The sequence below is a fragment of the Equus asinus genome, chromosome 5 (assembly GCF_041296235.1).
Source record: "Equus asinus isolate D_3611 breed Donkey chromosome 5, EquAss-T2T_v2, whole genome shotgun sequence".
Classification (NCBI taxonomy): domain Eukaryota; kingdom Metazoa; phylum Chordata; class Mammalia; order Perissodactyla; family Equidae; genus Equus; species Equus asinus.
Window position 1 is genome coordinate 57,362,675 of NC_091794.1, and position 27,442 is coordinate 57,390,116.

Here is a 27,442-nt window from a genome sequence, read left to right on the forward strand (position 1 = left end):
GAGGGGGAGGGCGCCTCCCTATCCCCTCCTCCTCATCCCCGCCGCGGCTCGGGGTTTTACTGCAGCAGCCGGAGGTGACAGCGACGCCTTAGCCTCCTCCGTAGCTCTCAGAGCCCCGGCTTTCCCTGCATCCGGAAAGCGTCCCCTCCTGAGAGGCTGGTCCCCGAAGAAGTGGAAACGAGCTGCAGAAAACCCAATTTAAAAATGTAGAAGTCGCTGGGCTGCATTCCTCCGAGGACGAGCCTGATCGCCCAGGACTGAGAGTGGCAGCGTGTGGGAAGTTGGGACCGTAGAGCAAGGGGGGAGGGGACTGGTGCAGCCGGCATTCTCTTCTGCAAGGAGTCGCTGGGAGCAGTGCGGTTGGACGCAAGTTTGCGTGGGAGTGTTTTCCTTTTGTCAATAATTAATCACCGGAATCAGTCTGGCAGAATTGGAGTTTTAGCAGTAGTGCAGAGGGCGGGGCCGAACACCTAACTCCAGGAGGCACCCAGGCGCCCAGCGCAGTGGGAAGCTCGCAGCCGCTGGGGAGGAGCCAAGCGTCGGTGCTCACCTAAGACGCAAGATGTACCCAGCCGAGAGGTAAGCATCTTCCGAAATATCTGCTTGAACCGTAAAGTACCTTTGGTAGGATAGAGTTCCTGTCTTTATAAGGGAAAAAATTAATACCTACCTTTAATACAATTTATCAGTTTATTATTTAACTGCATTAACATTTTAAGAATTGAATGGGTTTTTCCATTTGCCTTTAACTATGTTAGAAACTAAGATGTTTCACTCAACAGAAGCCAAACTTTACTTTTGAAACTTTCCCAGACTAAAGAAGAGAAAACTACTTTGTTAATTGCTTTAGTTACTTGTCATTGTGTAATAATTTGGGGTAATAGCTATTGAGGGAAGTATCATTGGGGTGCTTGGCTTCATTCTTAAATATTCACCTTTATCTGGTTTCATGCTCTTATACAATACTTTTTGCCCATAAGCTCCTTCAGGCAATAATACACACAAGTCGACTGCCCAAAGAGTGAAGACTTTTCAGCAAGGAATACATTTTTACATTTTCCCTTGATTATTAAGCAGAACGTATTTTCTCAAAGATGCTTAAGTGATCATTTGTAAGTAACTAGACTTCTAAACCCAATGATAAAGGTATAGTTACCTTTGCTGTGGGGGTGGGGATGTGGGGGGATGGCTAGAGAAGGGTTTTAGATATGAGCAGAGATTCTAGAGCTGTTTCAATTAAGGTGACATTCAACTTGTTGGCAATTAACATATGAGGCCAGCCCATGATCAAATAATTAATTTCAAGAATTGTTAAAAGTAAATCTTAGCCCCAAAACTACGAATAAATGTATCAGGCAAGTTGGGAAAGTAGTTTTTCTAAAAGACTTTGTCGCACAGTAGTTCTTTTGAACTAAACAAAACTTGAGAAATATCTGGTCATTTTTGCTTGTGAGCTTATTAGATTAATGCATCAAAACTTAATGAGGTTTTAATGTCTTGATTTTCACATCTGAATTATTCCCGTGCCTTTTAAAATAGGCATCATATGACTTTCAATGGCTGTGCAAGTTCTCTTGACTTTCAATAGATTACTAGAGCAACAACAAGCTCTCATATGACATACACTGTCACCCCCATTATTCAAATATTTCTATACAACTATTTGCTTAGGAACAATAAATTAAGGATGGTCTGACTGGATATGAAGTTGAAAGTCAACTTCAATTGCTTTTCTTTATCCACCGTTTGTAAATTTCTGAATACTTTTGTAAAAACTGTCCTTTGTAATTCTATATCTACTATGTTGGCACAAACTATTTTACCACCAAGTATACAAAATGCAAAATCTTCATTAACAATTATCCAAATGGACTCAGCTTCCTGAATGGTGGTATGAGGAGCTCTGTGAACCCACTCTTAGCAAAACGACAATAGCTGGTGAAAATTACGGATAAACAACTATTTAGTCTCTGGAAATTGTCCTGAGGAAATACAACAATAGAGAAAAGTTTATTTAAGACAGTTTACTAAATTTCAGTAAGAACAGCAATAGTTTGTAGAATTTGAGCCTCAACTCCCATTCCCATCCCCTCCAGCTGGGTGTGATGGTACTCCACTCCAGGTGGGTGCAGCCAAGGACACTGAGCTCCGTCTCAACCTAGATCCCTGTCTAGGGCTGTGTTGTATCCCTGGGAAAGCAGGCCACCAGCATCTCATCCACCTCAGCTTTGTGTTGCAGAAGCTCTCTTCTAGGCAAAAGAAGATGAGAAGTCTTCCTCCAACCATCCCCCATTCTTAAGGCAAAAGAAGAACTCAACAATGGAAAGACAGATAACCCATTTAAAAGTGGGGAAGGGATTTGAATTGACATTTCTCCAAAGAAGGTGTACAAATGGCCAATCAACACATGAAGAGGTGCTTACACAGTCTTTAGTCATTATGAAGATCAAAACCACAAGGTACCACTTCACACCAACCAAAATGGCTATAATCAAAAAGACAGATAATAACAATTGTTGGAGAGGAGGTGGGGAAATTGGTACCATCAAATATTGCTGGCGGGAATGTAAAATGGTGAGTTGCTGTGGAAGATAGTTTGGTAGTTCCTCAAAAAGTTGAACGTAGAGTGACCATATAACCCAGCCATTCCACTCCTAGGAATGTATCCAAGAGGATTGAAAACATATGTCCCTGTAAGTACTTGCACAGAAATGTTCACAGCAGCATAACTCATACTAGCCAAAAAGTGAAACAACCCTAGTGTTCGCTGACTGATGAATGGATAGATAAAACGTGATATGGAATGGAATGATGGAATACTATTTAGCAATAAAAAGGAATGAAGTACTGATATGTGCTACAAGATGAATGAACATTGAAAAGATTATGCTAAGTGAAAGAAGACCACATAGTGTATGATTCCATTTATATAACATATCCACAGTAGGCAAATTTATAGAGACAGAAAGTAGATTAGTGGTTGCATATGGCTGGAGTAGGAGGTTGGAATTGGGGAGGAATGGACAATGACTTCTAAAAGGTACAAGGTGTCTCTTTGGGGTGATGAAAATGGTCTAAAATTGACTGGTGATGGTTGCATAACTGTGAGTATACTAAAAACCATTGGATTGTGTACGTTGGGTGAATTGTATGGCGTGTGAACTATATCTCAATAAAAATGTTTTCTATATATTATCCAACGTACTCAAAGGACAGATGGGTTTAGAACTTGGAGTTCATGAATCCCCAGGTACCACCAAACCAATAGTTTACAAGCGGGTTTTTCCCAAAGGCCACATTGAAATACATGAAATAATTAACAGTGGCACAGGTGTTACACAGCTATGTGATTTGCATATGTTTACAGACCTGCCCAGTCTTTCCTCTGTTTAGAAATAAGTCAAAAGTCATTAAAGCAGTTCTGTAGAGAATTCACTTGCAATGCCTTATCTTTTTGGACTCACCAACTCTTATTAATCCAAGCCCAGTGAGACCAGTTGTTCCTCCTGCTTCTAGATAAGTCAACTTCTTTATCAGTTCTTTAGGCCAGTAGTTGAGAGGCCACAATGGTGAGAGGGGGAGTTACCTGAATCTCAGCCAGAAGCATACTTGTCTGCCATGCCACTCAGGTTAGCCAGGTTTTGCCTACCTTAGATTGGCCCTGGGAGAACTGGGGCAGCCACTGTGGTTCTCAGAGCGCGCTGACATGTCGTTGCTGAGGAGTATCTCCTGTGATGACGACATCTCAAATACAGGAGAAGCTCCCAGATAATAAACTCTTGAATTCATCTTTTATGGTTTGAGTTCCCATAAATCGCCGAATCCTGTACTAAGAACCGTGGAATTGGATAATAATGCTTTGTTCAGAAATAGGAATATGAAATTGGTGAGTCTCCAAGTCTCATGGGGGCGTAAGCAGCACCTGAACTTGCTGCCAGGAGCAGTTATGGTACACTCAACCAAACCACACCCTCAGCTTTAGGGATCAGTAAGTCAGCCAGCATCAGAAACCCTGAGATTTCCCATTCTCACCAGCACAGGCTTATCTTTCCATGTATATGTTTAAAAGAGGATACCATGCTGATGGAAATGGTTCCATATGGTTTTTGATCATCAAAGCTTTTGTAGAGGTCTTTTTATCATATTTTGTCGATTAGAAGATTTCTATAAAATAATTTTAAATGTACAACCAGCTGGCTGTAAATTAAATACATGTAGAAAAAACTTGATCATAGTTATTATTTATTAATATTGCTTTGATCAGGATCAATAATTCATTTATTCAACAGATATTTATCATGCATCTACCTTGTAACAGGACAATTATAGGCTCTGGATGAGTAATAAACAAAACGGACAAAAATTCCTGCCTTTGAGAAGCTTAAATTCTAGACAGGACATCAGACATCAAACAAAAAAATAATAATAATGGGTGAATTATTGTATATAGTGTTGTATGTTTTATGTTGTTGTATATTGTGTAGTGTATGAGAAGGAGGTGAGGGCTCTGGAGAAAAATTAAGCAGGCAAAGGAATAAGGTACAATTTTGAACTGTGGCATCAAGCTAGGAAGTAGAATTATGTAATTAGGTAATGTAAAGATCATGTACAAACCTGGTCGCCGTGACTCTGGGCTGGGCCAGAAGGATGACCAGCTCCAAGTTCACTTCTCTTCCCCTTTGCTTAGCTTCCCAACAGCATTATTTTGCTACCTTGATTTGCTGCCTGTTCGCTAAGAAAAGTATTATATTAGTCCCAACACACTCCAAGCAGGCACAAGGAAGGCGTAACCTAATATCTGCTCTGAAGAACGACGGCCTCGACAGAACCCCACCTTGTGAGGACGGCAGTTCTGTTGAGGGAAATCATTCGCCCCGGCGTTCAGTTTTCTTTTGGCCTTTCTCTCTCTCACTTTGGCCTGGATTCTTGAGTCTGCCAGAGGATTGTGTGGTAAATAACTAAGAACCGCGTCCCCAAAGTTAACACATTTTGAAGAGTGAGAGGGTGGGGGAGGGGTTGAGGGGAAGAAAAATTTCCAGGCCATTCTGGAAAGGTGAGAGAGAACAGATCTTTCAAACTGCAGCAGGGGGCATGGAACCCCACAGATCAACTGGAAAAAAGAGGGAGAAAGCAACTTGCGCTTCTCCACTTTCCCAGACTGTCCCAGAATCTCTGCTCAGGGCACCTGGCTTAAAAGACACCTGAGGACACATTGTTCTAGCAAAACATAATGGGTGTGGCAGCTTTCCTGCAATAGAGCTTTTAGAAAATGGCTTAAAAGGGAGCAGCAACTTGATTTTTTTAAGTCAAAAGGGAACATTTTGTTTCAGGCTTAGAGGAGAAGCATTTAAGAATGGTCAGAGTCACGTTAGAAATAAGTCAGAAGACTCGCTGTTACAATGGAGTTATTATGGAGCATTAGAATTCTCGTTCATTTATGTGACAGATTTTAGCCGAGCAGCCACTATATGCCAGGTGCTGGGGGAACCACACAGAGGGGGACCTGGCTGCAGAGACCTTTCTTTCTAGAGGTTACATTATATGCCTTTTGCTACAAAATAGTTGAAGCGCACAGTGATGAAGACAAGAACTTTTGACCTGCCTGTCCTAACACCCCCCTCCAGACTGGGCTAAGGCCGCCCTCTGTGCCCCAGAGTGCCTTACAGCACGTCTCACACGTGTGAGGATGCTTGCGTAACTGTCCCTTCTCCTCTCCAGAAAGTGGCCTGCGGAGAGTGACCGCATCAGTCTTACTTGTAATTTACATCCCGAGTACATGCTTGCTGAATATTTGACTGGATGGATGGTTGGATGGATGGATGACTCGTCAGGTCATGATCAGAGCTCTTTGCACTGAGAGGCCGTCTGGCAGAGTGGTTAAGAGCGCATGCTCTACATTAGCTGTGAGGCTTTGGCTCAGTTTTTGAATTTCCCAGTGCCTCAGTTTCCTCATTTGTAAACTGGGTCTAGAAATAGCGCCTCCATCATAGTGTTGTTAAGTGAACTGCATAAAGTGATACACATAAAGTGGTCAGCAAAGTTCTGGGACATAAGTTGCTCAATAAATATCTGCTATTATTACTAATATAGAATGGGCAGTTTCCCGGGTGACAGTTCGCTACTCAAACATTGCGTCCTTGCCCTTTCAGCTTCATCATAAGATCTCAGGATGTCAGTTAGGAATTCCAAGCTAAAGTTTTCACTTTGCTCTCAAGATCTTTGAAAAGATTGAAAAGAGAATTTGGAGGGCCAGCCCGGTGGTGTAGTGGTTAAGTTCGTGCACTCCACTTCAGCGGCCCAGGGTTCACAGGTTCAGAACCCAGGCACAGACCTACAAGCTGCTCATCAAGCCATGCTATGGCAGTGTGCCACAGATAAAATAGACAAAGATTGGCACAGATGCTCGCTCAGGAACAATCTTCCTCACCAAAATTTAAAAGAGAATTTGGAAATGAATGTAAGTAAGATATTCAACAAGAAAATTAAAAGGACTAGAAAAAGAAAGAAGGAAAAAGCTCAAGATGGCATATCCAAAGCAGCTTTTCAGGGGCAATGATACCTCGACTGCTCTCACACCCACAGCCCCCCACAGACGGCCAAAGCACAGTTCATCTCTGTTCTGGAACATACTTGTGCCTCATAGAATGTCGTGGCCAGTAAGCATCAATAAGTGTTCCCTGATGCAGAAGAGAAAGAAAAGTGAAAAAGAATTTATTCAAAGTGGAGTCTTACCTAAACCTTTTTACCTTTGTTTCTTTTGAAAACTGAAGAATGCTCTTTTTGTGTAGGACCTTTAGCCAGAATTATCACAGCGCCTCCTCATATGCGGTCATCCATCACCTTCTCAATGAGATGAAATGCCAGCCTGTGAGCAACTGTGGATACCTAGCTTTAACGCCTCCCTCCACTTCCATCAGAGAATCCGCTTGTCGCCTTCCCCAGCCATGAGGGAATCTCATGTTTTGTTATCTTCTTCTAAGAATAGTAAACTCCTTCTCCTTTATTAACTCGTCCACTGAAGAGTATTTTTAAAGTAAAATTAGCTTAGAGTCACTTTATTGGTAGGAAAAATTAGGCATAGAAAGAATGTGTCACTGACCCCAATACTTCAGTTACCAACGCTTTTTATTCCTGAAGGCTGCAGATACTTCATCTACTCCACAAGGGAGAGCTCAGTCCTTAAATTTTTAATAGGATGTTTTATTGCCTAAAACTTTAAACAAAGAAAAAAAAATCAATCAGGTTGGCCTACTTCTGGTTTTGATGGACAGGAAAATCAGGTTATAATTTAGGACAAAAATGTTGTTCTACAGGTTTCCTCCATTTAGGAGGAAACAAACACGGATGCAAACAAAAAACAGGTGGTATGGTACCCTGTGGACTGTGGGTGAATTCTTTCTCCCAGACTCATGAAATCACCATCTTACCCACTTATACTTACAGCATACGTCTCTGAAAGGTTCAAAGTAGTCACCTGAAAGGAATCTCTTAGAAGGAGAGGAAATAAAATGCATGTAGAAAATAAGAGGAACAAATAATAGTTGTGATAAAAGTTACCATCTTTGAGCCCTTACTAAGACCAGGCACCTTTAAGCATCCTTTACCAATGTTGTGTTGTGTTTTGTAATCTTCACGACGACGCAGAAATAGTGATTCGTCTCCATGTTAGTGAAGACATAACTGATGTCCACAGATATTAAACAACATCCTGAATATCACACAATAGCAAACCCCAGTTTGCCAGTTTTGAAATCCATACTCGTTTATTAGGGCAAAAAAAAAGTTTAATGAAGCAAATCATTCTCCAGTGGAATATTGAATTCTTTTGTAGAAATAGGGATGTTCAATTTGATGAATCATAGTAATCTCTTCTTAAAACCTTCCTCCTGATTGATAACAACCCTCAGAAGGTGCTGTCCAGCCTCTTGAGCAGTCTCCGTAATGAAATTCTCCCTACTTCAACCAGGCAACCCCTTCCCCTTTAGAGAGCTCTTATTGTTTAAAATTTGTCCTGAGATTCACCTCTGAGAACGATAAAACAATTCTAAACTTCCCCTACATGACAACCTGTAACACCATTTAAAACCTTTTAGATCTTTTAAGACCTCCGTGACACATTCTTCCCACCAAATCCTCTCACAATGTTTCCCACTGGGAGCCTTCCAGACTTTCTCCATCTAGCTTCCTATGGATGTGCTCGACTTTCTGGAGTGACCGTTTTCAACAGCTAGGAGAATGATGCTAATCAAAGTCCAGAACTGTAGCCCCCTTTTCTCATCTGTGGCACAGTACTTCTGTAAATAAATAAGAATATTGGTGCTGTGGTCTGAATGTGTCCCCCTAAAATGCATTTGTTGAGTCCTAACCCCTAAAGGTGATGGTATGCGGGGGTGCCTTTGGGAGGTTCTTAGGTCATGAGGATGGAGCCCTCGTGAATGGGATTAGTGTTCCTATAAAAGAGGCTCCAGAGAGCCCCCTCGCTCCTTCCACCATATGAGGACATAGTGAGAAGAGGCCAGCTGTGAACCAGGAAGAGGGCCTTCACCAGAACACAACCATGCTGGCACCTTGGTCTTGGACTTCTCAGCCTCCACAACTGTGAGAAGTAAATTTCTGTTGTTTATAAGCCACCCAGTCTGTGGTGTTTTGTTATGACAGCCCAAATGGACTAAGACAATTGGATCACTTATTTGTTTATTTGCCAACCATTTCACAACACTGTTGACTCATGATGAACTTGAAGGCAAGTAAAATTCCTTAGTCTTTTTTTTTTTTAAAGATGGCCACCTGGGCTAACATCTGTTGCCAATCTTTTTTTTCCCTCCTCCTTCTTCTCCTCCCCAAACCCCCAGTACACAGCTGGATACTCTAGCTGTACGTCCTCTAGTTGTATGCGTGACGCCACCTCAGCGTGGCTTGACGAGGGTGCTATGTGCACACCCAGCATCCAAACCGGTGAGTGCTGGGCCACCGAAGCAGAGCGCGCGAACTTCACCACTCGGCCGCGGGGCCAGCCCCTTCTTAATCTTTTTTACTTAAACTGATCATAGGCCACATTTTCCCCATCTTACCCTTGGACAATTGACTTTTGTAACTGAAGAACAAGACTTTATATTTCCCCTAAAGTTTTATCCTCAGTTTTCTTGGAATTCTGTAATCTGCTAAGACTTAATTCAGACGGACAAAAATGCTACAGTGGTCAGGACGAAAGGCAGAGGCCTGGGCTAACCACTAAGCACCCACTGACGATCTTTATGATGCTTCACCGATTACAAAACGCTTTCGCAAACATTATTTCATTTAATTCTTACAACCGCCCTCTGAATAAGGTGCTATCATCATTATATATGTGAGTCAAAGATTCAGAAAGACTATCTAACTTGCCTGATGTGACAGAGCTAATAATTGACAAAAAACGACAATAGAGAAAACAAGACTTGGGGCTTCTGACTCTATTTCCAGTGCTTGTTCAAAGACAGATTTTTAAATACAGTGATTAAGCTAATCTCTTTCTCCTTCTTTTTTAATCCCCCATGGATATCAACAGAGACTAATTAAAATCAAGAAACATTTTCAACAAATAAAATCTCACTCAGGAGCCCAGTATACAAAGCAGATTAAAAGCAGGCTGCTCTGATAGAAGCAAGGTGGAGGGCTCTTAGCCTCTGTCCTTTCGTCCCACCTGGGGCCTCCCCTCAACCTGCGGTAAATGGTGATGAGGTACCTGATAGTCCCCAGAGCGCATTGGGAAGTCATTAACCAACGGCATGTCCTCAAACTATAACCTTCTCTAAAAATAATTTTTAAAATAAGGCTAGCTTGTCATGCTGTGTTTTTATAATACATTCTAGAATTTTATGGGAGATCATCCATTTAAGAGGGTTAATAATCTTTGAGATGGAACAGAATTGTTTTAAAGTTTGAAGGCATCTTTGGGTTTATTTAATTGAAATCTTTATTTCACAGATGAAGAAACAGCCACCTAGAAAGGAGAAGTAGCCCGCATAGGATCATTCTGCAGAGGAGCAAGGACCAGAAACCAGACCTGGACCCTCCTAGGCAGGTAACTTCTGATTATATCGTGGAGTCTTGCTTTTAGAAATGTGACCCTTTTGATTACAACATGACTTCTTTAACAAGATGAAGCTGCTGGTTCTCGCTTAAGCAACCAACAAACATTTATTATATACTTGATATTATAATGGGATTTGAGATGATACAAAGGAGTAAAATGTAGCAATTCACTTAAGTAATAAGGCCTTGAAACAGGGTTCTTAGCTTACAGACACTATAGCCTCCTTTAAAGTGTATGCAGAAAAATGTTTATGCAGAATTTGCAAACATTTCAAGGGGTTCGTCGATGCCCACAGCCCCACCACGTTCCTGGTTGAGAACCTCTGGCCACCCAGTGCACGTGCCAATGTCAGGCTGCACAGCACCAGCTGCTATCTTATTTATGGGTCTGCTGCTTAAAGGCTGCTTCTGTTTCGGCGCCCTTCATATTTTATTTAAATAGAGCAGCATCTTATCCCGGAAGACTTCATACAAGAGAGGAGTAAATATTTTAATAAGTGTTTAATTAACCAGATGGGACAAATTAAGAGAGAAATATGATAAAATGAAAACATTTTCTTGCAAAAAATGTTAACAATGAAAGTGAGGATGGTCAGTGTTCATCGTAGAACGTTCATTTTCTTTGTATTTCTTTTATTTTCAAGAAAGCAAGAAAGGAAGGGGAGGGGAGAGGAGAGGAGGGGGAGGGGAGGAGAGGGTGAAAAACCTAGACGACCACTGGCTGCCCGCCCACTTTCATTAAATCTACAGTAAATGGAAAAAAGAGTGGGAGGTGTGGACAAAAATAAATAGATTTATCTTCTGAATAATAGTTTCTTAATCCTTCCCTCTCACTACAATGTTTTAAGAGACTTATGGTTCTGAAACAGTTGGCAACAATTTCTGCATTTCAAAACAGTTTGGGAACCTCCCATATTACGTTAAAGTTACTGATAACCAGGCTTGATTTGACTAACTCAGAAGATCCTTACTGAACACTTAGCATTGTAGAGAGCTGTTCGAGGAGGCGGTACGGAGTGGCAGAAACACCAGGTCAGAGGGAGAGAATCCTAGGACTGATCCCAGGGCTGTTTCCTCCTTGGCTTCTGACAAGAAGCAAGGCACAAAAACTTAATGAGCCTCAGTTTCCTCATCTTTGAAATCAAGTAACATATTTTTTAATCTCCTTTATGACAGCCACACCAGAACTGTATAAACATTCTGAAGGACAGTCTCTCTCTAAAAGTGGCTTCTAGTGCTGAGGCGGCATCCCACATGCCACAACTAGAAGAAGCCACAACTAATAAACATATGCAACTATGTACGGGGGGGGGGGGAGGGGGGCGGGTTTGGGGAGAAAAAGGAAAAAATAAAATCTCTAAAAAAAAAAAGTGGCATCTAATTTAATAACTGATAAAGTTCACGTTGTCTGCCTTAAAAATGATCTCATTCTCTTTTATTCTTTTATTTTATTTTATTTTTTATTTATATGCCTGGTAGTCATAGCCTTAGCAATGGTGTAGTAATCTGTTAGTACAGTGTGTAGTAATTATAACAGTTAACATTCATTTAGCCCTTCCTGAGTATTATTCTAAATACTTTACCCTTTTTAATCTTCCCACTAATTGTCTGAATGAAGTTCTATTATGATTCCTGTTTTCCAGTTGAGGAAATTGAGTCCGAGTGGTTGAGTGACGTAGCCAGGATCAAACCTAGACAGGATCCAGAGCCAGAGCTCGTCACTACTCACCATGCCGCCTCTCAGCAGGATTCTCACCCAGCTCCCTATGTGGTCACAGTGGTTGGGGCTCAGTTTCTTCATCTTTAAAATAGGAATCGTTTAAGTTAAGCATCTGGCCAGTGCCTGCCACAGTGGTACTTAATAAATGCTGTTTCTGTTCCCTGAAGAGAATTCCATATTTTAAGATTTAAGATTCCACATTTTAAGTGTTTTCAAGGAAGACATCTGAATTTGTTTCCTAGGGCTGCTGGACCAAAGTACCACAACATTGGTGGCTTAAAACAAGCGAAATTTACTCAGATAGTTCGAGAGGCGAGAAGTCTGAAATCCAGGTGTCAGCAGGGCTGCACTCCCTCCAAGGCTCTAGGGGAAATGTCTCCCTTGCCTCTCCCAGCTTCTGGTGGTTCCAGGTGTTCCTTGGCTTATAGCTACACAAGTCCAATTTCTGCCTCTGTCTTTGCATGGACTTCTCTGTGTCTCTCTTTTGAAGACACTTGTCATTGGATTTAGGACTGACCTGGGTAATCCAGGATGATCTCTTGCCAAGATCTGTAACTTAATTACTTCTACAAAGACCCTTTCCCAAATAAGGGCACATTCACAGGTTCTAGGATGTGGACATATCTTTTTGGGGGGCCACCATTCAACCTACCACAATATCTTAATCCAAATATCTTTATGTCTTGGGAGATTCCCTCTAGTATTCTTGACAGACAAGCCCACATTTATTCAAAGAGGGAAAAGAACATTTCATCTCACCCAGTCTAGGACTATAGTTAAATTGGTTACAAAATCTGTTGGTTGAAAATATTTTTCTTAATATGCTCAGTTGCCATTAGCCTTCTCCACATTTATGTAAAAATCGAAAAGCTCTTATGAAACAAACAATTGTTACCCATTTAAAAGAACAAGCTTGGAGCTCCGCATTTCTCTACTTTTCATTTTCCACTAGAAGAATGCAGGCAGCCATGCACTTCAGAGCAGGTGAAAGAGAATGAGGCCAGCAGTGACATCTCCATGCTGTTTTTCCCAGGAGAATGAGAAATCCACTTGGTAGATTGTCAGTGAGACTTTTTTCTTTTAGTAAATCATTTAAGTAACTCACTTCTAAATACAAAATTGCAAAATCTAATTAGAGTAATTTAATTACCTAAAGGCAACAACGTGTTTTGACATAACTCTATAAACTCCTGCCTTTCCCTTCCCACTTCCTCCTCCTCCCCCTACTTCCCACCCTGGAAACTAGCTGACCTGGAATGCTACCCAGCCCGGTAGGGAGATGTCCCTTGATCTGGGGGTTAGCAGAGAGAACACCTCAACAATGCTACGTCTGTCTCCACGAGCCTTGGAGTTAACCCAACTCTCCACGCGTTTTCCCAAAAGCAGCCATCGCTGAGACACAGAAGCGGCTCAGTTGAGGGCAATGAAAAAGCAACAGGCTATATTACTGTTGTCACAAAAATCACACCTATGAAAGTTCAGTGTTGCTGGTCACCAAAACAAGAAAAACACCAACCTCGTTATCAGAAGCTTTCCGGACAGTGTAATAAGAAGGAAAGAATGAGCCAGAAGAATTAGAAGGAGGAGGAGGAGGAGGGACAGAAAAATAAAGAAAACAAACAAACAAAAAGTTTTGTGGGCAAATCTATTTGATGTTATAAAAAAAAAATTGCAAAGAAAACAGAAAACTGGTATTAGAAGATACCACTGGAAGAGTCTTGGTTGACCAGCTGCCTGTGCAACCAGATTTCCTTTGGCGGAACTCGGGAAGAAAGCTCAGCAGGGACGCTTTTGACAAATCAGGATGGCAGTAACTCACCTGCCTCGCCTTCAAATTGTTCCCTGGGAAAAAAGTCTTCTGTTTCTGAAGACGCATCAAATATAACGATGACAGGGATGAAATAAAGGCCCAAGTTTTCATGGTCAGGCTTCTAGCTCCTAAGAAAACCGAGTCCTTAGAAACAAGCAGTAAGCAAGTAGTTCCTTTACCAAATTGTGGGTTCGATGGCCAAGAGCTGGGCAAGAAAAGAGAAAGGCAGAGGTGTGATGATGTCACGGAGTACCGTTGCCAGGAAAAGGATTTGTAATGACAGTAGAAAAGGCGTTTCAGCCACTTTGCCACTCTTACTCCTTTTTAAGTGCTCTGGGTATTGGGATCTTATGAACGTCTTATTTCACATCCTCGTCAAACACAGCTAAGCATGTCGTAGAATTTATAACTCCCACAAGTACTGCAGGAGATTAAGCTACTAGGATTTCACTGATGCCAAGATGAGCCTAAACATGTCAGCCCTCCTCTCAGAAGGTTCTTTGTAGTTTAGCAGTTCCCAGTTTTCCTCTTAGATCCTGAAAGCCAGGAAGAAGGGAACCCCGATTAGGACATCACAATTTTTATCTGAAGACTTTTGGGATTATCTGTTTACCCAGCTTTGGATGGTACACCTATGTGATTTTGCTAGACTAGTAAGGTCCCACTACAAATTGAGAATCTCGATGACTTTTTAAAAATATTTTTTGCATGCCATTTTAAAGTGTATTTTTAAATTTCAGCGCTTCATAATTTTTAGAGTTATTCATTGACATTTACAATTTTTTAATTGCAGTAAAATATACATAACATAAAAAGTTCACCTTCTTAACCATTTTTGAATGTACAGTTAAGTAGTATTAAGCATATTCACATTGCTGTACAAACAGTCTCCAGAATGTTTTCATCTTGCAAAAGTGAAATGCTGTACCCATTAAACAACAGCTCCCAGTTTCCCCTTCCTCCTGTCCCTGGGCACCACCATTCTGCTTTGCTTCTGAATTTGGCTACTCTAGATATCTCACATAAGTGGACTCATAGAGTATTTGTCTTTTTGTTACTGACTTATTTCCCTTAGCATAATGTCCTTAAGGTTCATCCATGTTGTCAGGATTTCCTTATTTTTAAGGATGAATTATATTCCATTGCATGTATATACCACATTTTGTTTATACGTTCATCTGCCAATGGACATTGGGGTTGCTTCCCCCTTTTGGCTCTTGTGAATAACGCTGCTTTAACATGCGTGTACATTTAATGACTTTTAAAAAAATGATTTTTAATGATGTTAAGGACATTGTTAGTGTTGCAGCTCTGTTTGCTTTTTCCTTCTAGAAACAACTTGGCAGTCCTTGGGAATAATATCTTCAGAAGGAAAAAGCTACCCAGAAGCTATACTCTCCTTTTTCATTCTTCACAGGATAACAATTTCTTTTTTTTTTTTAATAAAATAGTAAACAATAAGCTCATCCTAAGAAGTGACATTATAGTTAAAAACCTGGCCCAGAAGCCCTACTCTCCACTCCAATATTGGCAGAAATAAACAGGGGTACTTGCCCTGTTTCTCTATGAGTAAATGAAAGGACACCGGGAACAAGACAAGGTGTATTATCCCCCTGTTACAAATTTCTCTTCCTATTCTTAGCATCTCCTCAACATTCATGTACTTGCTGCTCTTTTTTAGTTTCAAAATATATATCTTCTTTCTGATAGCCACACAACATTGAGATTGATATAATCTGAACTTAGTGTTTCCTAAATTTTTATGAAATTTTCTATTAAAGTCAAATTCTAAGTTTTCTTTCCCAGCCGGAAGTCCTTCAGTTATAAATCCCTCTGGAGTCTGTCAGAAAATGCCAAACAACAAGGACAGCTTTGAAATTACAGTTACTCAACACACACCATGTTTCCCAGAGGCCTCAGTTGGTAGTTGGGCTGGAAATACATGGTTTCTGTTGCTCTGCTTCTGTTAGTGGTAGTGAAAATTGGAGGCAATAAAGTTGGTTCAGATAGCCACAAAAACACTCTGCTCCTGCGTATAACTCAAACTGACACTGTGCCAACAACTTGGCTAAATTTTTGATCAGAATTTTTCCTTTTAGTACGTTATTTCAGTAACTAATTTCTAAGTACAAGATTATCAACCTTAATTAGAGTAACTTAGTCGCCTAAAAGCAGTAACACGCTTTACTTACAATTATTTGTCTCGTCCTGTCTGGGAGTCTCTTGTCCAACTAATTCATGAATGCGTAAAAAAAGTTCCTTAAGTGCCCTGTGGTTGATTGATTTTCTCCTCTGGCTTTGGTTCATTACAAACTTTTAAGCTGATTTTTATAGCACGCTCTAAAGACCTGGACTCCAAATCCATCACTTCTGGTCTGCCTTCTAATATTCACTCTGGTATCAGCATGAGGAAGTGCTTGCCAGAGGATGGGTGGAGAGCATTCTAAGATGGAAAGGAAATTTCCAAGAAAATGTTAAGCGAGGATGGAACTTTCTGTGCGACACAGAAAACATTGGAGTCACTCACAGAAAACCTATAGCAAGATATCTGGAAACTGGGAAGCCAGTAAACTACTGCTGTGCCTGATTCTTACCTGGACACAATGTGAGGTTTTGCCATTAATCATATGAACTTTGTGAATCAAATGGTGTTCACATAAAGAAGCAGCTTGTGATTAGGTCCCCAAGACAAGAACCATCACATAAGGTTGTGCAGGGCACAGCCCACACAGTGGTGTGTGGTGGCAATGCCCAAGACACATTTGAAAATTTGTTTAGAGATTGCATACCTTTCAAGGAGTGGTTTGTGGTAATGGCTACATACATGCATTGTTTTATTATTTTAATGTACTAGGCAATTCAACGAGCCAACATAAATAAGGGCTGAGGGTTTTTTCCTCCAAAATATACAAAGCACTCCATTGTTGAAGTAATCGTTACAGAATATTCCACAAAGACTCTTTGACTCTATAATTTAGTAGAATCTTGCAAATAGTTTAAAGTTGTGCCAATCCACAAGGAACAATAATAAACACTACAATTACTATGACTATTACTGTGACTATTACTGTCACTTATAAAGAGCTCACAACCTTTCCCTCTGCTCCTTACCACATCCGTGAGACAGACTTAGAGGCAATTATCAATTATCTTCATTTCACACAGAGAAGCTGTGACACAGAAAGATTTTAGAACTTTCCCAAGGACGCAAAATCGAATGAATGAGTGAAGGAATTTTTCAAAAAAAGGAAAAAGTAAAGAGAAAGGAAAAGAGAAGAGAAGAAAACAGGTCTCCAAGTGTTCCCATCCTGGGATTTTCCATTACAAGTACTTTTCTACCTATCAATCTTAAATTATTACTTACCTAGAGTAAGCATTGTAAAGGCCATTTTAATGGGATTTAAAACCCCTTCACAAGTGTTTTTTATTCCCCACAGAGTCCATGAACTTTTAACAGTATGAGGAAATTAAAAAGCATTTGTTATATTAAAAAAAATTTTAGTGCCAGCTCCCTCCCATCCTACAAAAAGACAGATTGTACTGAATTTGCAGAAAACAATCTGTCTAAAACTCATTGCCTGAAAGCAGACAGTGAGAGTTCATAAGTACCTTGTATGTGCCCCACATTGTACTATGGAAATATTAAGTAAGTACAAGTGTGGTCCCTGCCCTCAACAATCTTATAATCCAGTCAGTTAGCCAGCCAGCCCACCAGCTCACCAGCCAGCGTACAAGTATCCCACGTTCCAGGCACTGGTGATAAAGAGACGACTGCAGCATAGTCCCAGTATGCAAAGGCCTCATTGTCTAGCGGGGAAAGAGATTGTACATGGCTAATTATGATACAGTGTAAGTGCTGAAATGTTGCTGCAGTGGTAACACATACAAGAAACAATTTCTTTACTTGGAAGAGGTGGTCTCCTGAGAATGTTTCATAGAAAAGAGAATATAGGACCTAGGCCTTGAAAGTAAATAGAATTTTATCTAGAAGAGAAGGGGCATAAGGACAGCTCTAGAAAAGAAAAGATGATGAACAAAAACAGAGACTTAAGAGTGAATGGAATTTAGCAGGAGTTCAGAGACGATTCTGGAGAGGGGGCAAAATCACACCGTGAAGGGCCTTAAATGAATGTTTCATTTCGTATGAAATGGAGAGCCATTGAAGGGTTTCAAGCAGTGAAATGAATCTGTAATTTTAGAAAGCTAATTCCAGCCACAGCATGGGAGACTGTAAGGTGAAAAGGAGACAAGCTGGTAGGCTATTTCATTAGTCCAACAAGAGATAGAGAGAGTCCACAGCACTGCCCAATAGAATTTTCTGCATTGATGGAAATATTCTATATCCATTCTGTCTAATATGGTAGCCATGAGCCGCATGTGGCTATTGACCACTAAAAATCTAAATGGCGTGTGCCTAGTGGCTGCCATATTGAGCAGTGCAGAGACATCATAGAGAAGCTGGCATTTAAGTCTTAAAGTAAGGTTTTTCCAACTGCAGGTTGCAATAGGTGGATTAAGAAATCAAGGTAGTGGCTCACAATTAGGGTATTTTTTAATGAGCGAAGAGAATAACAAAGAATACAGTAGAATTGAATTGAATCAAATAGAACAGAATAGAAAAGAAAATTTTTAACCTGTACCATCACAGAGTATGATTTTGAGAGATGTTTGTTTTGGTCATATGCCTGGATCACAATGTAAAATGCATTTGTCCTATCTATTGTGTTTAAAAAGGTCTGAAAGCCAGGCTTTTGTGGAGGGGTATTATTTACTGTGTTCAGAGTTATTAGGAAGAGTTTTCCTGAAGGGCAGAACAGCATAAGCTAAGTTTATTAGAATTTGGAATAGGGATAACTCAGGACCTTTCAAGACTTTCCTAATTATTTTTTTTGCCTTCAGAAATTTTTAATATATGTTATTGTTTAGAACAGTTTTAGATGTACAGAAAAATTCAGAAGATAGTACAGAGAGTTCCCATATACCCTGCACCCAGTTTCCCCTCTTAACATCTTACATTAGTATGACACGTGTGTTAAAATTAATGACCCAATGTTGATACACTATCATTAACTAAAGCCAATACTTTAGCCAGATTTCCCTAGTTTTTTTTTTTTTTAAAGATTTTATTTTTTCCTTTTTCTCCCCAAAGCCCCCCGGTACATAGTTGTGTATTCTTCGTTGTGGGTTCTTCTAGTTGTGGCATGTGGGACGCTGCCTCAGCGTGGTCTGATGAGCAGTGCCATGTCCGCGCCCAGGATTCAAACCAACGAAACACCGGGCCGCCTGCTGCGGAGTGCGCGAACTTAACCACTCGGCCACGGGGCCAGCCCAGATTTCCCTAGTTTTTACCTAATATCCTTCTTCTGTTCCAGGATTCCACCCAGGATAACTATACCTTATGTTTAGCTGTCATGTCTCCTTAGGCTCCTCTGGGCTGTGACAGTTTTTCACACTTTGCTCGTTTCTGATGACCTGGAGAGTTTTAAGGAGTCCTGATCAGGTATTTTTTAGGATGCTTCTCTGGTGGAATTTGTCTGCTGTTTTTTCTCATGGTCAGACTGAGATTCTGGGTGGTTGGGAGAAAGAGCACAGAGGGAAAGTGTCATTTTCATGCCATGATATCATGGATACATACTGTCAACGTGCTTTATCATTGTTGATGTTGGCCTTCCTCAGCTGGCTGGGGTAGCGCCTCAGTCTTCTCCACTGTAAATTTACTCTTCTTTATCCCCCTTTCAATACTGTCCTCTTTGGAAGGTGATCACTCTGCTCCTTTTTTAAATGAATGAAGAAAGATTGAACTTGAGCAACTCATATTGAGTTCTTTCCAAAGAAAGCAGCTTCTGAACACAGATGCAGCCTCCTTTACATACAGCATCTCTCTCTGCAGCAGGCAGGACACTTTCCTCACTCCCCAGGTTTTCACGTTCCAAATATGAAGCACAGAAAGAGCTGAGTGATTGACATGGAATCCCAAAGTAAGTTGAGAAGGGGTTAACCCAAAACCGAGCACAGGTCCTTCCCAATTTTCTTTTCAGCCCCAGATTCTGACATTTGAGAAGTAAATTTAAACCAGAACGTTTTAGGGGATGTTTTCCCCAAGAAGGAAGATTCATTTTTAGCTAATGTTTAGGAAGGAAAATACCTTACTGAGAAAATCCCGTAACGTGCAGTACTTTCTTTAGCGGAGGAGGGCTGCAGGGTCAAGTCTTGCGCAGTTTTCCCAAGGTAAATTCCACGCGACCAAATCGCCTGCCGCCCATCTTTTCTTGCACTTGCCTAACTTTCCACCATTCTTGTTGCGGGGGACAGAAAACAGCGGCAGAGAACTTCCTGAGCGAGCCCAGCCTCTCCTTGGGCGACTTCCCTGCATGGTCCCCTTACGGTGCTCTCGTTTCGTGACTCATACATGTGGGCTCATGTGAACGTGTGGGAGGCTTTTAATTACTCTATTTATTCTAACTTTCTTCTCATTCAGGCCAGAACAAAGTCGTGCCCCTGAGTCATGTGGGTTGTAAGTCCCAGGTGGTCTCCCTCTCATTCTAGGATACGAGATGAAACTTACCTCCTTCCCCACTGTATACAAATCCAGTGAGAGAAAAACATGATCATCTGGTTTTTGTTTGTTTTTTGATGAAGATTGGCCCTGGGCTAACATATGCTTCTAATCCTCCTCTTTTTGCTGAGGAAGACTGGCCCTGAGCTGATATCTGTGCCCATCTTCCTCTCTTTTATATGTGGGATGCCTCCCACAGCATGGCTTGATAAGCAGTGCATAGGTCCGCACCTGGGATCCGAACTGGCGAACCCCAGGCCATCAAAATGGAGTGTGCCAACTTAACTGTACACCACCAGGCTAGCCCCCATTACCTGTTGATAAAAGGGCAATGACATTCAGAAATAAAAAATAGTCACTTGTGCTCCAATCAATTATGAGATAACTTCTTAGGAGGCTTCCAGTCCTTACTCTTTTCCGCTGTCCCTTCTCGTGAGTCCCTGTCGTTCACTGGATTCGGATAACCCTTCCCCTCTTCCTCCCCTCAACCTGGCAGAGCACTGCTTTGGTCTTTTATCCATGCTAAGATGTACATTGCTAACAAGAACCTTAGCTTTTGGCAATTCCCAGTAATATTTGCAATAAATAGGCATTCAGACCTTCATTTGGCTGGAGGAGAATCTGAACTGTGGGGTTTCAGGAAACACTTGAGTGAGGGAAGAATAGACTCTGGGGAAACAGAGAGGATGGGGCTGAGACCTCCCAGATATCCTCCACACCTGATTCCATTGTCCTTGCTCAACTTTGAGTCTTCCAAAACCACAGAAAACCTCCATTGGAATTTCTACTTCTTTCAACCATTATCAATTCACAAAACACAAGATATTCCCCGCCTGGTCCAATCACTTCAATTCAGTTTAGCAAACCAATTTAATGTCAACCAATTTCATATCAATTCAGTGTTAGCCCCATAGGCTTGGTCTTTTTCTTTAAAATGAGTGCTTTGGTCTGGGGGATCGCTACAGTCCATCTAGCCACTAGCATTCTAGGATTCCACTTTAGCTACCTAATACATATAGTAAATATTATCTAGAATATATATTGGTGGAATACACTCAGTTGAATTATAGTCCTTGAGGGCAATGGCTATGACTCTGTCAGTCACCTATGGAATCTCCAGTTCCTGGTGCAATTACCAGTATGTGAATAATTATTTTCAACAAATAAAAGGGAGGGAGGGAGGAAGGAAAGACTTCTCTAGTTAGAGTTTCTGTCCCTGTCTATTTACACCTCCCATCCCTTGACTTGATTCTTTGCTTGCTAATCCTCAAGCAATTTCTGCTAATCCTCACAGCAACTCTAAACAGTAGGGATTATTATCTCCGTTTTACAGGTGACGAAATTGAGGCCCAGAACAAGTAAGTAACTGGGCAAAGGTCACACAGCCAGTAAGTGGAGGATTCAGGACTTGAACCAATGTCTATCTTTATTCCCAGAATCATGCTGTGCATTATACAAATGCAATAAAAGCACTTTCTAAACTACAAATAATCCTAGGAAAACATAAATTGTTTTGTTATTATTATTAGAGAACTCTGAAAAATCAAATCCATTAGGCATCTTAGAATGTGGTACTACACTGGTCTTCCAGAAGAAGGAGACTTTATCAGTTTTTTTAAAACAATAGTCCAGAGAAAGCCTTTCCTCAGGCTTCACAACCCGGTCGTTCAGGTAACAGCGCTGACCTCTGCTCCACCCTCTGCTTCCAACAGGGGGCTTCAAATCTCTGTGTCCCACGGGGGCTCCAGGCCCTGCCCGTTCACCTGAGGGTGTCACCACACAGCTTCAGCTGTTAGAGTCCTACATCCAGGCCTCTGTGCCCCTGGAAACATAACACTGTCTGCCTGGGCAACGCCACCTTTGAATGCACAACCTGGTTAAAGATCCAAGAGGGTTTTAAAAATCATCAAGTTTAGAGGGAAAAATTTTTTAAAAAGAAACAGACTACTCCCTCCATATACGAGAAATCATCTTTTAAAAACACATAACTTGAAACGAAGAGATTCATGGTGTGCTTAAATAAAGTAAACATTTTAAGTTCTCTGTTTAGCTTTGCTGGGAAATGATATTAGGTCTTTAAGGAAGTATGCAAATTAATTTCACATTTCACTGTGAAAAATTAAGACTTTAAGATGTTTGCCGTCATCTGGTTCTAGGTCACCTATAGATAATTAACGTCACGGCATTTCTGTCATCTTAGTTCCCCAAATTCAGTCTCTTCTAGCTTCCTTCCCAGCACCTTCCCACGTCCTTTCTTCCCAGTTAATGCTCCTTCCTGGCCCCTCGTTCACTGCAGTTTGTCACATGGTCCAGTTTGCTGCTGCCTAGAAGAGCATCTCCTGTCTGCAGTGCCGTTTTGGGATAGATTCCTTCTGAAGCCATTACTATTCAGAAGAAACCACATAGTAGCACTCGAAATGTATTTGTTTAATGAATGAATGACTTCTCCTATCCACATTACTCATCTTAAATTGTCTAAAGTGGTTTTTTAAAAAAGTCTTACATGTAGTCCCATAGGAGATTTAAAAATGGACTCAGAAGGAAGTAGAAATATATTACCTAAGTACATCCAGAAGCGAAATATAGTGCACATTCTAACAATAGGTTGTAGCAGATGGTTTACCAGTAATAACCAACTCTCTTTCTTCCCACCTTTTCATAATAAGAAACAATGACTAAACAATCTTTAAAATTGCTTTTCATCAATAAGGGAAAAAAGAATCAAAGAAAGGGGAGAAATCAATGCTTTTTTATTGACTGACTCAGACTTCTTGAGACTGAAGTGAGGTGTGACAGTAAGAGCACTTTTTACATGTCGGAGCTGGCGATGGAGAGGCTGGGAAGTGATTCAGGGGACTGTAGAGACTGGCAAGAAAACGATGTTTTAATCTTAGTTCTTTAACTTACTAGCACGGTGTAACCATGGTCTTACCGGGTATCCGCCTTCCAAATATGCTTTAGATCTGTCGTTTCCTTGATTGGTTGGTTGATTGCTTGATTGATTGATTGATTGAGTTTTACAACTTAAAACAGTGAACATTGATTATGTCACAGTTTCTATGGCTCAGGAATCTGGGCACAACGTCGCTGGGTGCCCCTGGCTCAAGGTCTCTCACGAGGCTGCAGTCAGAGTGTCCACGAGGCTGCTCAAGCCAGACATTTGACTTTGGAAGAGAAAGCAATGGCCAGGCAATTAATTAGTGCATTTTTAAAAGCTAAAATTTATAGGGAAAAAGTCAATGATATTTATTTCTAAATGAGTAACATCTCATTTATAAAAGTGAAGACTATTAGGAATATTTTAAACAGATTTTCAGGTTAATTCTGATTGAGTAACGCCCATGGGAGAGCAGAGGCCTAGATTTTCTGAAAACATTGGTATTCAAAACCATTTCAGCTTGGCTTTAGAATGTGGGGAAGGCGACATGTCCATGTGAGCTTAGAGCCTCGTCTTCTCAAACCCCCCATAGCATTCCCCTGTGAAAATCCTCTGGAGGCCCCTCATTCACGAGAGAAAGACAAAATACTTAGCCTGTCCAACTCGGCCCTCAGTGCTTGGCCTCACTCTGGCCATCCCCTCCTCTTCAGTTTTCACATACTCCCAGCCTCCTTCCCGAGATCTCTGTGCTCCTTTCCCTGCCCCCTTAACCACCTATCGGGCTCCCTCCCACCTCTAACCTTTGCACACACAGCTGACCCCTCTGTCTTGGCCATTCTCCCCACCTGACTACCCCTTTTCTCTGTTTGACTTAGATCATCCCTTGGATCCTGTTTCAAATATCTCTTCCTCAGAGGCGTGCTCAGACTGGATCAGGTTTCTTATAGCGCCTTATATACTGCTTTTTCCTTTAGGGCACAATGTAGTTGATAATTATACATTTGTGCATATTATTTGATTGCTAACTGTCTCCCCAACTGGACCAAGTTTCCTACGGGGAGGGTCTGTGCCTGTCTGAGCCGTCTTTCTCCCACCTTCACCCAGCACAACCTGGAAGTTGATACCTGATGAATGGACCCTCATGGTCCTGATCAGTTACCTGGCACCGCCCTAAACCCTGTCAAGGTAATGAAGAGGAAGCAAGGGTGGGTAACCATGACTGAGATTTTTTAAATTAAGTTTAGTTTGAAATATACAGTTGTCTAGTGGGACAGCCTAAAAGCTTAAATAGTGATAACTCTTACTCTTCTCTGTTTCGGCCTATCAGTGGAAAATCTTAGTTGCTTGGATAATATCACTCACTGAAACTATCACTCCTTCTGTCACTCATTTCTTCCAAGACCTTACCCTATTGGCCTTTGCCCTTTCTCTGCAACCAGAGCTAGGAATGAAAAAGAATGTTGGAGGTAACTTCTGACCAAGGTCCACCTACCAGACAAAGCATTTAAATCTAATTACTTAGTTCTCACTCTGGCTTCTAGGAAAGAAGAGGGGCTGACTTTTCATAGAGAAGAAAACCACTTCAGTTTGTGTTAACTTCTTCTTTGGATTATCCTGGCCATTATTACAGAAAATCGCAACATGGTAACACAAAGACTTTCCATTTTAAGTTTTTGTGGAAATTATCCTTATCAGAAAGAGTTACTTATTACCAAAGCACACTGTTGAAAGTCAACAATAGTTAACCATATCCCAGTTAGGTTGGGACTCTGAGTGACCAATCTATAATTATTCAAGTTGGTTACTTGTCATTCATTCATTTACTCATTCGTTTATCAGCTATTTACTGATGACTGTCTTTGTGCCAGGCATTAGGATCCTGGGTCTCCACGTAGCCTGAGGAGTAAGGAGAACGCGCACAGGTCAGCTTGTTTCTCCATGGACACCCGCCGTGTCCATGAAAGTCCGCAAAATCTTCCCAAGAATCTTTTTAAGAAATGATAGATGCTCTTCCTTCTAGGAAATTTTACATGTAGTTATAACTGTGGTCCTATCTGAGGGCCAACAAAACATCTTTATGTGGTTTTCATAAGTTCTCTACCCAAAAACCAAATGACCACCCAAAGGTACACTTTGGGCTTCCCATTTGTTTTGGAGGTTCCCAAGATCACCCACATATTCAGTGACTCACTAGAAAGACTCCCAGGACTCCACATGTATTTGTACTCACAGCTGAGGCTTATTACAGCAGAAGGATATACATATAAGAGGATCAGCAAGCAAGAAAGACCCAGGTGGAGTCTGAAGAAATCCATTCACAGGCTTCCGATGCTCTCTCCCTCCCATGAGTAGACACATCGTGTGCTTCTTTCTCTACCAGCAAAAAGTGCGGTGATGCATGTCCAATGTTTCTGCCCAGGGAAATCCATTAGAGACTCAGCGCCAAGGTGTTTATTAGGACTGGTCACGTGGACACCCTTTGTCTGGCAATTACCAAAATTCCAAACCCCTAGAAAAAAGCAGGTGTTCACCATAAATTACAGAGTTTGCACAGTCTGGGTGTAGTAAATCACTCTTATCCACTAGGGAATAGAGAGAGCATTCCAAAAGCCAAGTTCCCAGATGCCAGCCAAGGGCCAAGCTTGCAGGCAGACCCTTCTAAAGAGAGCAGCCTCAGGCTTGCTAATTTAACACTTTCCTGCACACCATGATTTAAATCTTCCTCCAGAATATATGTGGTATGAAATAGAAAATTCACTTTTATCTCTCTCTGTATACATGGCTAAAGAAAATGTGGTCAGCCTCAATTTTTGGATATTATTATGACTAGAGTTATTACTAGCAATTATCATTTTTAGATGAATATTACTCTTATTAATAATGTTGCTATTAATTCTAGTAGTAATTATTAGTAGTAGTGGCAATATTATTAATCCCTATACTTAGTACATTGTTTATTAATTCTATGTAATGTTCATATTAATAATCCAGTCAATGATCATTAGCATTTTTTGAAAGGTTTTAACATGCTGAGATCATGAAAATCTCAGGAGATTCTGTTTTGGTTCCTTATTTGAGTTTTCTTCTAATCTATTACCTTCTTTAACAGGACGGACTTTCTGCAGCTTGAAGGAGCCAACCATGGATTTCAGGCGTGTGAAGGACTATTTCTCCTGGCTCTACTATCAATACCAAATCATTAGCTGCTGTGCTGTCTTGGAGCCTTGGGAGCAATCCATGTTCAATACCATCTTACTAACCATTTTTGCCATGGTGGTGTACACTGCCTATGTTTTTATCCCAATCCACATCCGCCTGGCTTGGGAATTTTTCTCCAAAATGTGTGGCTATCACAGTACAATTTCTAATTGATCTTGTTTGCATTCTGTGAATTGGCATTGCACATGTATATGTTGCTTACAACGTATTGATTTAGGTGAACACTGTGTCTTCTTTCACTATCTGATCTGAAAAGCTCTCTCTTGTCTATGCACTCTTATATCTTGCCTGAACTTTGAGATAGATGTCTCTTTAGGTTCTTTTGTACATGCAACATTGTGCATCAGACCGTAGATAATGCAATGACCTTACCTCACCTACTGTATTCTCTCAACTTAAATCTATGACTTTAGATTTCTTTTTAATCAGGAAATTTCATATAAAATTTTTTCTGGAAAGTAGGCTCATAAGAGAACTACCAGAATCATAATTAAAATGCTCCCTTGGTACCTATTCTATAGTAAGGGAGATATTTTTAAAAATTTGCTCATAGGCTACTGTCAGAAGTATCCTATCCTTGTTTACAAAATGTAAAAAGATGTGAATAAATTATATGGGCCCCTAAAGTCTTATTTTCTAGTAAATTGGTGAAACCTAAACTTCTTTTACTTCAAGTACAAAAGAATAGGCTGGAGGCAATTATCTCCTTTCAGACATGGTTCAGGAATTGTTTCAAATGCCTCTAAAAGTCTGGCTTTATAACAGTCTAAAATCAACAATGTTGATTTTAGATAACCCAGTAAGTATTATAATACGAAATAATTTTTAAGTGTAAGAAACAAAATATAATCAAAGTAAATTCAGATATTGTGACTTGTGATGCTGTCTTGCCTTGCATGATGCTGGGGGAAAAAGAGAAAAGAAATTGCTTTCTTTCTGTGCTTTCACTCAGTGGAGGGGGTGGGGGGAAGCATGTATTGGGGCTACAGGAAGAAAAGCTAATAAATAGGCTGGAAGTAATATTCTACCAGCAGGAACTCGACAGCTCCAGTTAAATGCTTTGATATAGTGGCTCCTTTGCAGAGCAAAAGAAAGATTTATTAAATTTCCTTCAGTGTTTATCTTAAAAACAAATACGAGTTTTTAATTATATTGCCGAATTAAATGTGAACGTCAAAGACCAAA

General features: G+C 40.8%; 1 protein-coding gene across 2 annotated transcripts; it reads left to right on the forward strand.

Moving 5' to 3' along the window:
• The first annotated feature begins 50 nt into the window (after window positions 1-50).
• SPTSSB (serine palmitoyltransferase small subunit B) lies at window positions 51-27,442 on the forward strand. Of its 2 annotated transcripts, none has more exons than XM_014856807.3 (3): window positions 51-579; window positions 9,967-10,063; window positions 26,148-27,442. In XM_014856807.3, the coding sequence occupies exon 3, from the start codon at window positions 26,180-26,182 to the stop codon at window positions 26,408-26,410; it is 231 nt and encodes a 76-aa protein (XP_014712293.1). In that variant the 5' UTR covers window positions 51-579; window positions 9,967-10,063; window positions 26,148-26,179; the 3' UTR covers window positions 26,411-27,442. The 2 variants fall into 2 exon arrangements, with proteins under 2 accessions (XP_014712293.1, XP_014712294.1); XM_014856808.3 differs by having other exon boundaries at window positions 9,967-10,059.